Genomic DNA, 16,408 nt, shown 5'->3' on the forward strand with positions numbered 1-16,408 from the left:
GTGTCAGAGCCATTAAGAACAAATAATAATGTCCAACCTATAATACCATACGCGGCAAAAATAAGGGTAGACAACACAGGAACCAAACGCATGCTCTCAATTACCAAAATGAAAGTTCTAGGAACAATATGTGTTTAGTCGTTACGTGAAGGAGTTTAAAGTTTTGATATTCAAGAGGAGTATGAAATCCAGGACGTTTTGATATGGTCAATGTCAAGAAAGCGATACTGGAAAGATCATGTAAACCGAATGGACGACGTAGACTTGCGAGAAGGGTTCAATAAAGGCCCATGGGATCAACCAACAAACTAAGAGGTAGACCACTTAAAAAGTGGTATGAGTCTCGGGATCAGATTCACAACTCCAGCTGATGACCTGTACGATACGCCACTATCAAACACTCAACCGATAACAAACAATCATTAGCCCTACTGTGGAAAATCAAGCATTAGCCTAATTAAGGTATAAGTAGAAAAATAAGTCTGTAAAATGTTAATATCTAAAGTTAATATTTCGTTGCTTGCAACAGCATTCGTTGTAGCTTGCTCCCCAAGAAACAATTTTTTCTTAATATAGTGTTGTAGAATTCCTTAAGTAAGGCACTATAGAACCAAAAATCTTTTTATTTGCTTATAATGCTCTTGGTCCCATCACTGAGATTACTATAAGTAAAGTGGCGCACTCTTAAGGATCTTAAGAGCTCCTATAAGAATTTCTACAGAAAATTCTCACTTTAAGTCTTTTAAAAGTGCACTAAAAGACTTATTTAATACTTGGTTCTATAAGGCAGCTATTTTGCTTCTTGGGTCATCACCTGAAACAGCGGTTCTAGTAGAAAAGTTTGTGAAGTATATTCAAGCTAACTAAAGCCCAAAATAGACACAGGGATCGGCTTATACGCGCTTGAGACCTGTGACTTAACCAAATGGCTTAGCTGCTTTAATATTTCAACAATCAAAATTTTTAGGAAAAATTTAACTTAGGATTGGATTATTAAGAACAAATGATCTATTAGGTTCTCAAAAAGTAATAAAATTAGTTGATATTTAAGATTTTCAGACCGTAGAGAACTGGGCTAAACCTCTAGTCTGAAGACCGCTTTAGGGATCAGCCTGAAAAATTAGGATTGGTGTCGATACACTCACGGATCAGCCCATAATTTGGAGGATCAGGCTGATCTTCTAAATTCATGAGGTCTAGTGAAATTACGGGGATTAGGCGAAATCAGCGCCAGTGCTAAAAATAAAAAGCTTCACTTTGGGTGTTTTTGGGTGCTTTTCGAAATGCTACAAAGTCTCAATGCAATAATGTTAAAATAATCGGAAGGTCAGAGTGCTCCTATCTGTAGGAAAAATCCATTGATATTGCACTTAAGAAGTCTTTCAGCAATCAAAGTGTGCACTGTGCATGTGCACATTTGATAGAAATTTAAGCTGAAAACCCTAGTCCTTAATCCCAAATCCTCAGTGTATGATAGTTTGGGCTGATCCTTTATAGCCAAATTTTTCGAGCTGAGTATTCTCGAAGATCAGCCTGTGTCTGTTTTCGGCATAAGTCGAGTTAGTTTCTCTTGAGTATTAATTATTTGGAAATATGCTGCACATTTTCTAGATATTAGTTGTTTATCCCGAAATGTTGAATTATCAAAAGGCTTTCATGCGTGAAACTGCCTCACCCACCCCTATCTGGGAAATGTGCTGCGTATTTTCAATTGGCCAATATTCAAGAGAGATCAATAGAATTTAGTTAGAACATGGTTGATAAAGGTTTGGCAAATGAGTTTTGAAAAAAAAACAGTTGTTTGAATCTGCCCCACCCTCCCCTTTATTTTCTCGCATTTAGTTTAAGAAATAAACATATTATAAGAATGAGGTGCGATCCTAGCTCTAATATCTGTAAGAAGCATTGTGTTTATGCTAACGATCTATGAATTAGATACTACATAGGACAGAGGGGTTCCTTAAAACCTCAAACCGATATCCCAAACCGTTTGAACAATTTCAAGATGAGATTAAGAGCAATAAAACTTATGAAACTACAACGTTCGATTCTCAAAATTGATTTGAAAAATACTTGAAATTATGAAAGATACCAGCTGAATATTTCCATTACTTTAGTGGCAGATCATCAGTCTTATCCCTACTTCGTCTCCAAGTGCAACAGAGGCTTTTGCTGAAATGAATGGTCCCCACACGGCACGTTCGCCCCAAGTGGCAGTCTTTTTCGAAATCCAACTCTCGCGCAGTTTGGTCTGAACCACCTCTAAATTCACAAGTGTTGTGCCTCTCTTCTTCTTCTTCGTCCAAAGCTAGAAGATTTTCTTTCAAACAGTGAGTTACTTTTTTTTTCACTCAAATTTCCCTCCATTTCCCATCTCTCTTTGCCACATTTCTCTGGTCACGCCATAAAATTGAACGTCTTTGATCGTGCCGAAGTGTCTATTTTTTTTTTCGATTGGAAAATAATGAGAAATTCGTCACCGATCGCACTTTTATTCCATCCGTTCGCAATTCACATAAATTGTATAAATTGACTTTATTTTGAAGTTCTTTTTTCTTTGACCAAATTCAGGTCATGAGAGTGAGAATTGATTGGCTCTTTTGCAGCAAGTGTTCAAAATCTCACGATATTGCTACCTGCAAATCGCGCTAATTGGACATTGAATTACAATATTTGCTGCACCGAAGCATTTAAAGATTGATCATGAGACAGAGTGTAAAATGTTGATTTCTTGTTTTCTACCTTGTTTTACGCAACAAGAAGATCCACCTTTCTAATCACCAACGAGATCGAAAGTTTTCCTCTTTCGAACTCGGATATATATCTCGATTTATTTTGCTGCAAAACAAGATTAAAAACACCAACATCAAATTGGTTAAAAAAGATGAAAACTTTTACTTTCTTCTCTCTTTTGCACACCCATATCGAAAAACCTTGTGCTAGAGAGTCCACACACAACATGTGCCCCCAAGATTGGCGTCTCGCGGAGTGAAATGGTTCCGTGATGTAATTCGCGCGCAAAAGAAAGTTTTTACCATCGCACAAACACATACGTGAATAGAGAAATAATAATTCATGGTGCAATATTTTCGCTCAACTGCTGACTAAATTGGCTCATACTGGAAGCGGGGGAAATTACGCATGTAATTTCCCTATCTCCCAGACTTCCAAAAGATAATCTCTTTGGGAAATAATGTCGCTCAGCGCGGTTTTTTTTGCCTACAACCAGCAATTTGTAATAAGAGGTATTTACTAAATTCAACAAGTTTAAAAGTTTTTTCGTTGTGGTTTTTTTTTTATAAATTGCTTTTGTGTGAATGAATATGGGAAGTCTCTGTTTAATCTCACACCTCACACATAGATTAATATCGAGAAATGTCGGGATTTTATGAATTGTGGTGAAGGTGAAAGACTTGGCTTAGTACTCGAACACGTTATTCATAGGGTGTTTCAATTATAATTGAAAAAGTTGCTAAAACTCAGAAGGATAGCTAGGAAAAGGTTAAGATCGTTGAATGTGAGGTTATGTCATGCCTAACCTAAAAAAAGCTACATTGGAGCAATTTCAAATAGTGGACCTAATTTTGCTATTTAGATAGGAATTTAGTTAGGAATTCAAACTAAAGAAATTTTTAAAAGCAAATACAGTAAAGTCACATTATGAACCTCACGAATATGAATATCAGTTAAATTTAAAATGTTTTTAAGGTTATGTGAGAAAAAAATTTCGTGATGTTGGATTAGAAACATTTTTCTGCATTTTGTGCATTTTTCCATGAATTCCTCTAAGTTTTTGAGAATATTCTTCACATTGGAAGACTGAGAAATAGGGTAAGTGTGCCAAATTTTGGCATAGTTGCATGCAAGCGCCAAAGTCTCAAGTTTGAAATGTAATATTTTTAATACAAATTGAATTTAATCGTTACTTTTTTATAAGAAGTGTTTCTTGGAACTTTGACAGTCTATCGTCTTTATTTTCTCCAAATTCATTCTTAATACATTCTAAAATGAATAAAAATGTAGACATAACTTTGGTGGCCTATTCCGGCCACCTTCATTTTCATATTTCCTTGCCATTCCGGAATTCTTCCAATGTCTTTTTCATATCATCTTGTTCGTCGAAGCGACATTTTTTGTTATTTTTTGCATCGTATTATTTCTAGAGTATGCAAAAACTAAAACTTCATTGAAATTCGAGGAACAAAAAATGTGGCCGAAATTGCATGCTGGCCGGAATTTGGCACACTTACCCTACCGTCGATGTCCCTACACAGTAAGAAATATTTCGTAAAATTATTCGGAAATGTTTGTGAATGTTTGTTAAAGTTTGTACTACCGCAACTATTGTTGTCTTATAAACATTTCTTCGTAAATGTTCGTAAGCACACAAAAAACCTTCGTAAAATTTTATCATTTGTTCGTAAAGTTTAGCCAGGCAAAAATGTAAGGAATGTATATAAGAGAACAAAAAATGCTCATCAAGTGATCATGTTACGGACAATATTTTGTTGTTCGTAAACACATATAAAAATGTTCATAAAATTTTGTCATTTGTTCGTAACTGTTGTCGGGCAAACAAAAATGTTAGAACAAATGTTTGTGTTGTTCGTATACAGACAAAAAAGTATTTTTAATTCAATATTCAATTTTACGAACAAGTTTTCGTTTGTCCGTAGAGTTTTACCAGGCAAATACAAATGTACAAAACAAATGTTAGTAAAAGAACAAAAAACACTCATAAAGTGATCAGGTTACGAACAATGTTTTTGAAGAAACTACTTTTACAAACTTTTTAAATCGTTACATGACTTACGAGCTTTTCGTAAGTCCTCACTCAAAATTTACAAACATTTACGAACAATTTTACGAAGTACTTTTTTCTATTTACAATTTATTTAGAATTTTTACAATTTACGATTTACAGTTTTGCACATATTTCTGAAGGAAAATGGGCTTTGCCGTATTGTAATTAAGCTCTACAAAACAATTGTGGAACTAAATAAAAAATAATTACAAGGTCCAACGTCCTTCAGAAATCACATATCAATGTAGCCCCACAGCTCAAAATAGCCCCACTTCCCCCTAATTCTGATTATTTTCATTTTGCAAGTTTATCCCGACAATACAATTATTGGAATGTTTTTTAGACGACTAGACAAATAAAGAATCAGATCCAAAATTTAAAAAAATAGGAATTATGCTGAACATAACCTAAAATAAGCTTTTCAAATTTCGCATGGAACGTATTTGAGAATTCCTCGAATTCGAGCAATTCTTTCCATAAATTCGTCCATTTGAAGGACAAACAGACCGATTTCAAAATATATTTCGAGATTATTTGAAATTTTTGATTTTACTTTATTCTACAAAGTATAAAAAACCTAACCTAATAATGTCTTCATTCGCTGAAAGTGTTTTAATATTCAGATAAAATCTTCTTTTCGTATTTGTCTGCTTTATAAACAAATTTATAGCAATACTTGGTTATATTCGACAAATTTTGAAGTTTGTTTGAAGTTGCAATAATTTTTTTTATAGGTTATGTCTAACATAACCTCACACTGCTAAATATTTCTGCTGAACAAGAATTAGGCACATTCTAGATTACACTCGTGTGATGTAATTCACCAAATATAAATAAATAAATAGAAATCAATTATCCTTTTGAATGTATCTAAACATATTTTTAAATGAAAAAGTTCTAAAAGTGAATGTTACTTACATTTTCATTTATTTTCATTTCTTAAATTTTTTTCTATGGAAAAATATTTTGAAAACCAAAATAAAAATTTGTAGAGACAAGAATACGGGAAGGCTTCCAGGCTTCGTACACACTCTCGCTACGAAAACTTCATATTTTTACAATATTCCTTTAAAGAATCTGACATATTGCAATACAGTAGAGTTCCTCAAATTTGAACATTTGGGGGTAGAGATGGTAAAATTTCAGAAATTTCACAGCAGTCGCCATCTACTCTAGGCGGAAATTCGTGAAATTTCTTGAAATTTACCAACTCTATTTGGGGGGTATAGATGACATTTATCACTCCTCAAATTTGAACAATATTTTCAAAAACATAACGGAATTCATGTAAAATTCACTTTTCCTAACTTAAGATGAACAAGAGAATATATAAATGTAATATATTGTGAAATAGATGGAATTTGTTGCGGAAGTTAATATAATACCATAATATTGAGGAAACATCAGAGAAAAATGGCACTCTACGCAAAACTTTCTTCACATAACCTCAAATTTTACATTTTGAACTCAACCGTCGTTCAAATTTGAGGAACTCTACTGTATATTTTAAAATCTAGCCTTACGTCACACATTTCCTGAAAAAAATAGGTCAGATTCATTAAAGTAATATGGAAAAATGTGAAGTGTTCGAAGCCAGAATCTGTGCTAAGCCAAAAAGACTTTCCCTGTATATTTTCAGAGCATGAAAATATTATCACAAATTTTATGATTTAAATAATATATATATTTATTTTAAAGTTTTGAACTTGGTCTGATAAACCTGGGGAATCTCGACATTTCATTTTTCCATACGTTTTTGCATAGAGGCACTGAAGACTATTGGGAAGTTTTTTCCTAAAGAGAATTGACTTATCAGTCTGATATATTTCGAAATCGTGCATTAAAAGCTATCTAAAAATACATATTTCATAATGTTCGAAAAAATTATACAAGAACTACGAGCAAATTTGTTTAAGTCGCGGTGCAATAGCTGCAAAAATTTTTACAGGGAAATGTGAAAAATATCTTCACTTTTTATTAGGCTTGATGGGCTCCTGGATAAACTGATAACCTGATAAACTCAAGATTTGTAGGTTAAGTCCAACATAACCTCAAAATTTCAAAGTAAACTCTTAAGCACACAAAAAAATGAGAATAAGTTTTTATTGATTTATTATTAATCACTCAATTTGACTAATTCAACACTTCAGAATTCTCTAAAAAAAATATACTTAAGTATTAAAGATATGAAAAGCAGGCAAAAGAAACCGCTAAAACAAATAGAGATAAAAGTGAAAAAAATAGAAAATTAATGCTTTAAAAAAAAATGTTGCAACGAACAAAATTTTAAATGTCCAAAACCAACTCCCCCAACTCCTCCTAAAATAAGATTTGATTAATTGTAGTATTTTTGAAAGCCAATAGATTGTGGAATTATTGCTCATCTTTTGAGGCTTAGCGAGTTTGAGCAATAAAACAAAGTCTTGAGGAAATCACTTGGTACAGCATTGACGCAAAATTATTCACATGGTGTATTTTATATATTTACCCAAGCACACAATATTACCATGAGAAGAAACGTGGTCAGTGTGAAAGAGCGAGAAATTGTGTGAAGGAAATGGGCAGAGAATCTCGCGTATGACCTCTAAAATGTGACTAAAGAGACATTCATTGATTGATTAGCAATTCAGCATAATTCACTCTTTTTTTCCTCTTCCTCCCATATCACTAACTGGTGCAGTGCTTAAGGCGGTACCCCTTCCCAATCCTTGTCCCACATCCACACCAGCACCCACCAAATCCATCCCATCGTATGAATCCTACCAGTGCAACATAGGCGAAGACTTCCTGCGCATCGCCCGAGATCAACTGCGCGAAGATGACAACATTCGTACCCAGGCTTTGGCCCAATTCCGGGAGTGGATTGCAAAACATCCGTACATTAAAAAGTGCCGCACGGGTAAGTCAATTAGTTACGCAACTCGATTGACCAGATTTACCGACACAGAGATGGAAGAGATCAAACTTGCAGATGTATAGATACCAAGATTGTTTCTTTTTTGGCGTTGGGAAAATACCTCATAATACCATTCACTTGGCCGGCAAAATTGCATTGTGCAATTTTGAGAGGAAACAGTAGAATACACGCATAATGGTGCGGTACTTAATATCTCTTATAAAGCTGGAATATGCATGTTTATGCAAAAGAATGTAACTTGAGGAAACTTACAGAAAAATCTTAAGACATGAAAAAGATGTCGAAATACAACATTTGGTATACAGAGTCAATAAAAGGTTTAAGAATTGTGATTTGCTATTACCATGATTTAATTTGAGATTAGGAGAACTTGCAAATCAACATGAGGTTTGTAGTTTGTACTTGCAATTGCAATTACAAACTAATAAAGGTGTAACTTGTTGATCTTGAACAATTTTTGATTAAGTCAAATATCCAGTTTAAATACCTTTACCTAAAACCAAAGCTGAATACGTAATAAATAGATTTAATGATTTTTTTAAAGAAAATGAAAATCGCTATACTATTTCAAATTATATTAGGTATTATTCATCAATTCTCTATTATATAATTCAATCAAATCTTAATTAGAATTAGATTAATATTCTCATCAATTTCATTACGTTAAATTTTAGAAAAAATAGATTTAGACCACTTCGACTGATCTTTGAGAATATTCAACCTATAGAATTTAGTATCGTAGATGCGGGTGAGTTTGCACTCCAGAGCGAACTTTGCACTCTTGCTTTTCGTAAGCTTTTCTTTATTTTTAGCACTAAAGAATGGTCTTTTGACCAACTTTCAGTACTCTTATGGTCTTTAGACCATATCCTTAAATGCTAGAATTAAAGAAAAGCTTACAAAAAGCGGGGTTCAAAGTCATCTCCGGAGTGCACAATTCCTGCATCAACGGTAGTAAAGATTTACTCCGTCATACACTGACTGAGAGCTTAGGCATCAACGATTAGAAGACCTTTGGATAATTTCCTTTACTTAATCCTTTACTGCCAAATTTTACAGACCAAATATTCTCAAGGATCAGTCAGAGGTTATTTGAGCCCTACGGCCCTTGACAGACCTACGGTTTAAGCCAAGAAACAGCTTAGTGGAAAACTAGGAATGTAATCTAATCATTATTTTTATTATAAAAAAAAAATTAACGGTTTTTTGTAAACTTTCTGTAATTTGGCTGGTTTTCAGGATTTATTACATATAATTATGACTTCAACTGGACACTAAGGGTGAAAGTAAAGAAGACTGGTACTTCCTGTCCCAATGTACACTTTCTTCTTGCACTGCACAAGCATAAGATTTTTACGAAACAGTGCAATGGCGAAAAATATTGAAATCATCAGTTTAGCGTGACTCAATAATGGGTTATCTGATATTTCTCCCTTTTAACTCATTTTGCATTCTTAAGCGTGAGGAGTAATAAAAGTGTCAACTTCTTCTAATTTATTCTCAAATACTAAAATGAAATTACTGTGGTGTACAAAAAATCATAAGAAGCGTAACATAATTCTATGAACCCTCTTAAAAAATAAATAATAAGTCAAATTTCTAAGACATTCCCAATTTTTTCTTGTAGATATAATGCATTCTTTAGGAAACGTAAATTTTTGAAAGAGAATGCTTAACTTCCTTTAACAATAGCGCTTAAAGACCTAATGAAGTCTCTTAACAGTGTGCCACTTATACATGTTAGGGTCTTTACGATAGTTTTAAAAGTTCTACAAACGTTATTTAAAAAATATGGTTCTACTATACAGTAATTTGGGAATTCGTCAAGAGAAGAAAATGCTAGTTGGGCAGTTACCGTAAAAATTTCAAGTCAATTGGATAAAAATTGCGCAAGTTCTGCTGCTAGCCATGGTTAATAACGTATAGGGTCGGAGGAACGTCTGTTCGACAGGGAACCCCTATTGACACTTTGGCCAAAATGTTGAAAATTATTTAATGTATCTAGTAAAATATAAGTAAAATAACGTTTTTTCTGTAATATACCTTTTACTATAAACAGAGATGTTCAAATTTCATATCCCAAATGGTACAGAGTAGGGTGTCAATAGGTGCTGACACGAGTTCTTAAAGTGTCAATAGACGTTCCTTTCACCCTACACGGTAAAAAATTTCGGCACATATTTGTTCCAAAAATTAGCTCGTCCACGGACACTATAATTTTTGGCACAATCTTGTTCATTTTACGAGACTCAAAAAGATACCCAATATTAATAATGAATTTGTTCCAAAACGTAGCTCGTCCACGGACACCGAAAATTTTTGGAATAAATTTGTACCTTCTTAGAGAAACAAAAAGATACCCAATATTAGTAACTAATTTTTTCCAAAAAATAGCTCGTCTAGTGTAAAATCGTATCCCAAATCTCACACTCAGTTACCCGTCACCGAAACGAGGAGGACGCCAAATCTATGGCAATTTTCGTGCTACATGGTTTCACTTTTTTAATTCGAGATTTCTTCCCTTCCTCCTGCCAGCACTCGCAAATGATTTCGCCATGCACGCGTCTGTATAAAACATTCTTAAATTGATTCTTATTTGATGGTCATTATGAACTTTCGTCACAGAAATCGATCTCGACTGAAGTATAGGCCTTAATTGTAAGACAAAATCTCTTGCAGGTATTTGTTCCCGACAATGGGAACAAAAAGATTCCCCATATGAGAAACAATTTCGTTCCAAAAATTATCTCGTCCACGGACACCGAAAATTTTTGGAACAAATATGTTACAGATGTAGGAATAATATTGTTATTAAAAAATGTACCAATTTGTTCCTGACAGTGGGAACAAAACAGCCGAGTGCAACAAATTCTATTCCAACTTTTTGGAACAAATTTGTGTAAAACGAAATCAAGTAAAATTTGTAGACATTCCACCGTATCAAAACAGTTCCAAAAGAAAACTTTAACAAAATTGTAACTATATTTCGTAAATAAACTGTAAAGAAAGCTTTTAAGAACAAAAAATATCTTCTGTAGGTACAAATCGATTCCAAAAAATTGTTCCAACGAAAACTTCTTCCAATATTTTGGAACAAAATATACAAAATAAACAAACAAAATAAACGAACTTTATTGTAAGAGAATGAATAATTGCTTGCTGACTAATTACTTTACAATATTTATTACTTATTTCTCAAGTGTATTGTCTCCAGAATTCTCCCACGCAAATGCAATATTATTTCTTAAATTGTCTAAAAAAAATTACCGTCGTTAGATATTCCGTCATCTAAGTTTTCTTAAGTTTATGAAGTAATTTTGACTTCCATACGTCTTTCATCTCTCAGGAATTTAAGATTAAATTTTAATTTTATACGATAACGCTGTTTTAAATTCAAATATGTTTTTCTAATAAACTATGCTTTAATTTTCACAGATGCGGTATTTTTGCTGCGTTTTCTGCGCACCAAAAAATTCTCCGTTCCTGCCGCATGTGAGATGCTGGAAAAGTATCTCACAATTCGGCAGCTATACCCTGCCTGGTTCCAGAAGCTAGACATTGAGGATCCCGCCATTAACGAAATCATTTCGGCAGGATACCTCGTACCCCTGCTTCAGCGAGACAGTCAGGGACGCAAAGTAATTTTGAGCTGTGCTGGAAAGTTTGATCCTCATCGCTTTACTTCAGCCCAAATGGCCAGAGTACATTCCCTGGTCTGTGAAGCTCTCATGGACGACGAGGAGAGCCAGATATCGGGCTATAACCACATCAATGACGAATCTGGATTAGCCATGGCTCATGTGAGTCTCTGGTCACTCACGGACATTCGGAACATGATGAGGTGCATCCAAAATTCCACCCCGATGCGTCACAAAGAGACTCATTTTATCAACTTGCCCCACTATGGGAACAAGTTGATCGAGTTCATGATGACCATCCTCAATGAAAAGCTCAAGAAGCGTATTGTTGTAAGTGAAACTAAATTCCCTAAATCGATTTTTTCTTATAATAAAATGCTTAATTTTTATTAACAGTTGCATAGCTCTCTGGATGACTTGAAGAGACAAATTGATCCATCGATCCTCCCGAAAGAATACGGAGGAGTTGTTCCCCTCAGTGAAATGATTGATAAACTTAAAATTCACTTAAGACAGAAACGCCATGAAATTCTTGCTCTAGATGATCTCTACATTGAAATTTCAAAAACTGCAGCAAATTTTGGGGGAAATGACGATGCTGACATGGATACTGGTGTTGTTGGAAGTTTCAGAAAATTAGAAGTAGATTAAGAAACCTCCCGATAAACTCCTATTATCCTTTTCTTCCTAATCCTAAATCTTTCAAAATGCATAGAACATCTAAAGAAATTCTCCTTAGTGCGGTGTATTAACATAAGTTTTTTTTTTGTAAGGTAAAGTACCCTTTATTCGACCGGTTCCTCTATTCGACCGGTAGATTTATTTATTCAATTTAATTATATTTGCTATAATATTTTGTGTATGATCTAACATTAATAGGCCAATTATTCTTTAAACAATACGAATCAGTGACAAATTCATAGAAATTGATGAGATTCACCATCAAATATTAATAAATTGACCCACCGGTCGAATAGAGGAACCCGGTCGAGTAAGGGTACTTTACCTTAATTAGTTCAATTTTGTTGTAATAGATAACGGAAATCTCGGTAAAATCGAGTCCAATTAGGTGGGAATAAGTTACCAAATCTGTGATCCTATAGTCAAAATGGGATGTTAATCACTCAATTATTTTGCAGCACACGAATTTTTGTATTTCTTTAAGTATCTTTCTTTATAATTCCTTCTTTTTTTTTAACATCTTAGCTCTATTTTTTTTTTAATAAAATAATAGCTCACAATTTAAACACTTGTATTATAGATTTTATTTGATATTCTTTTCTCAACATCAATTTTCTGGTGCAAAAAAATATATTTTGGTATTTTTCTTTGAATTATTTTATCCATTGGTATGCGCTAAGTAAATGATCAGACATAGTGGAAATTTTTGATGAAATTCATTGCAATAAAATCGTTTTAAAAAAAAGCATCTTACTCAATGTTTAATATGACAAACGCACATTGTGTGTGGACTCTTTAGTATTTGCATTTGATGACTTGGAGAGTTGGGCCTTTAATTGGAAAATTGATCAATTAATGGGCCCCATCGATGGACAAGTGAAATCAGCAGAGTCTGAGGGAAAATAAGGCAGTTGCCAAAGAGCTCTCGGGAATTGCGAAAGTCTCTTCATTAGCATGCACTCCCACGCAGTGCTATTTATAGCCTTGTGCTTTCTCCTAATTGGACAACTTGGTGTTATGCAGGAATCAAGGGATTGCCCACCCATTCCCAGTGAACTACTTAGGATACTCTCTCAAACTCGTCACCTCACCAATAACACAGAAAACTTCAATGAGAGCAAAATGGGTCTCAGTGAAAAGTTAACCCATCAAACATTTGTGATTTACAATCTCGAAAGAAGGTTGAAAATACTCGAAAGAAGACTAAAGTCTGTGGAACAACCAAATTGGACAATTATCCAAGGGAATACCTCGTCGTGGGTTGAGTGTGAGAAAGGACCTTGCAAATGTGATCGAATGTTAAACTATCTTAATTGTGGTAGGAAAAGTCTAAGAAGTCTTCCAATTCATCAAGCAGTTCCTGCTTCAATTGGGAAATTGTATGTTTTTTTATTAAATTATTATGCAATTTAATACTGATCTCAGTAATAAGTTTAACGACCTCTTGATTAGATCTAAAGATAAGCCCTAATCGGAAGTGAGTAAAATTTGTGACAGAGCTTTAATGAATGGCTCTTCCAGGACCTCTATATACCCTAGCAGTCTTTAGACTAGAGATTTATCCCAATAGCCGGAGGTTTCGAAATCCTAAATGACAAGCAATTTTATTGGTTTTTCATTATCTAATGGATCATTAACCCTTAATCCCCTTAATATCAAATCTTGAGTTCAAATTTCCCAAAAAAAAATCTTGACCGATAAGAATTTAGAGAAATTAAGCCATATGGGTAAGCTTTAGGTCTGAAATTCGAATAAAGTGATCTTCTAGTAAGTAGATCTAGACAGGGGCCCATCAAGCCTAATAAAAAGTGAAGATATTTTTCACTTTTCCTTGTAAAAAATTTGCAGCTATTGCACCGCGACCTAAACAAATTTGCTCGTAGTTCTTGTATTATTTTGGTGAGCATTATGAAATATGTATTTTTATATAGCTTTTAATGCACGATTTCGAAATATATCAAACTGATAAGTCAATTCCCTTTAGGAAAAAACTTGCCAAAAGTCTTCAGTACCTCTATGTAAAAACGTATGGAAAAATGAAATGTCGAGAGGCCCATGGATCTAGATCTATTACATCTACTTAAGATTTAGCACAATTCCCGAAGGTGTCAAATTTTTTTTAGATCAAAGCCTCTTAGTACCATTCTAAATGAAAATCTAAAAAAATCGCTTATTAAAGAATTAGAAGATTTAAGTAAGAAACCCATATAATAGGGCTTCAGACTGGATGTTCAGCCCAGTTTCTGGATATCTCGATATTTTTAATAACAAAAATTTTTATTGTTTTTTTTTTCAAAATCCAAGATATACTGCAGACTACATAGATACCATTGTCCTTCAATATCAAATCGTAACTCAATTTTTTCCGAAAACGCTAGCCTGTTAAGAAACTAGAGAAGTCAAACCGTAGAGCTAATATGGCTTAGTCTTTGAAAGAACGGGTTATCGGAAAACTCATGAAACTTCTTAGTTTTTTCCGACAAGACATAGGTAATTTCTTTCGAGCTCAACTTTAACATTAAATCTACAAAGACCGGTTAAATTGACCGGTTTAAATACCTTTTAAAATTAATACATATTTAAACGGTACAATGTCGCTATCAAAATTTATGAATTTCTTAAAATATGCATGGAATATATTTTTCAATTGTTTCATTCTATTAGGTGAGATTCTTAACAATCTCACCTACTATAATCCTAACAAAATTTCATGTCGTCCGATCGACCTCAAATTTGGCCAAAATGTGTTTCAGCACTTCCTGATCACGAATATATATGTGGCTAATTTACGTTCCCGGCCGGCCGGCCGGCCGGCCGCTCTTTGGAGCTTAATAGCTCCTAAACTAAAAAAGATATCGACTTGCGGTTTTCGGCAAAGGTTATATATCGGGTGAAAATTGCAACTTGGTGCATAGACCCCCCACCCCCCACCCCTCCTTCCGCCATTTTGAAGACCCCCCTTTTTTTGTTTTCTCAATAGCTCCGCCCCTATGGCATTCAGCGGACTCAAATTTTAGTATGTTATAGCTGGGCCTTAGAGCTTTCCATCAATACCAAACTTAAGGTCCCCCGACCCCCCTGACCCGAGCTATAAGGGTCCAAAAAAAATTTCTTAAAATGGCCATAACTCCGGTTCTAATTGTCAGAATTTAAAAAGTGAGGGCTTTTTGGAAAGCTCTCGTGAAATGCCACTTCCCCTTCTAACATCGCAAGTTCATAAAACCACCGCTAGGGGCGCTTTTTTTAAAAAGAAAATTTTTAAATCTTAAAAGTTAAATAACTCAAAAATTCCATTGTGCATCGGGCTGAAATTTTAGTATGTTGTAGCCGTTGATTATACCTATCAAACAAAAAAAACCTTAAGTCGATCCATAACCCCTGACCCGAGCTATAAGGGGTCAAAGTTCGAACATTGACCGGCCTCTATCTCCGGTTCTAATTAACATAGCGACCTAAATTTTACCTTTTTGGTTTCGTCTCGATGAGCACTTTCAAATGGAAGTTCAAAAAGTCACCACAGGTGGCGCTGTGATAGCGTCAAAATTCTTCGAAATTCAAAGTCACTTTTCTCAAAAACGGCATTGTGCAAGTTAATGAAATTTTAGTATGTTGTAGTCCAGTCTAGGGCGTTTCCAAAATGGTGCGTATGCGCGCTGTGGTTTCAATAGAACCAGAGATATGAGGGGTCAAAGTTCACGAAATTCAAAAAATCATATCTCCGGTTCTATGTGACCGATTTTGATGAATGAGGGCTTAAACGAAAGATCTCACCAAATGCTACAACTTTCTAGAATGTTTGAACTTCGTGGGACCAACACCAGGGGCGCCACAGTCGAAAAACCAATTTCAATATCACATAACCTCAATTATCTCGACTGTCGCTGAACCGATTTTGATGATTACTTCAACATAATTGTAGACCACATTTGTCTCTACATTTCGTCCATACATCATTTTCCGCTCAGACTACGCTATCACTCCGATTTTGCCGTTTAAGTGTGAAAAAATTGATTTTTCCCATAATAACGCTTTGAAATCACTCAGATGCCAATTTGACTGCCTCTACTCCACCAAGCCACTTAAAATAGGGGTTTAAATGGAAAGTCCCGCAAAATACAACAATTCTTTGATTTAGTTGAAGTTCAACAAATGAACACTTGGGGCACTCTGGATGAAAAAACGAGTTAAGAAACAAAAAACCTCGCTTATCTTGGCTTCTGAGTAATCGATGAGTTCAAGTTCTACGGCAAAATTATAGAGAACATTCTGGTCTACATTTCACCCATATAACACTTTTCTGTCAGTTCATCCAAATCCTTGACATTTTGGTTAAAATACAAAACTTGTATAATTTCACGAATTTGGTTC

General features: G+C 34.4%; 1 protein-coding gene across 1 annotated transcript; it reads left to right on the forward strand.

Annotated features, from left to right (window-relative positions):
- The first annotated feature begins 2,144 nt into the window (after window positions 1-2,144).
- Window positions 2,145-12,606, forward strand: LOC129804930 (clavesin-1). The gene is made up of 5 exons (XM_055852717.1): window positions 2,145-2,330; window positions 7,485-7,703; window positions 11,157-11,689; window positions 11,756-12,132; window positions 12,375-12,606. Coding segments are annotated over exons 1-4 (1,008 nt in total). The 5' UTR covers window positions 2,145-2,329; the 3' UTR covers window positions 12,011-12,132; window positions 12,375-12,606.
- Window positions 12,607-16,408: the final 3,802 nt, after the last annotated feature.

The sequence above is a fragment of the Phlebotomus papatasi genome, chromosome 2 (genome assembly GCF_024763615.1).
Source record: "Phlebotomus papatasi isolate M1 chromosome 2, Ppap_2.1, whole genome shotgun sequence".
NCBI classification, from domain to species: domain Eukaryota; kingdom Metazoa; phylum Arthropoda; class Insecta; order Diptera; family Psychodidae; genus Phlebotomus; species Phlebotomus papatasi.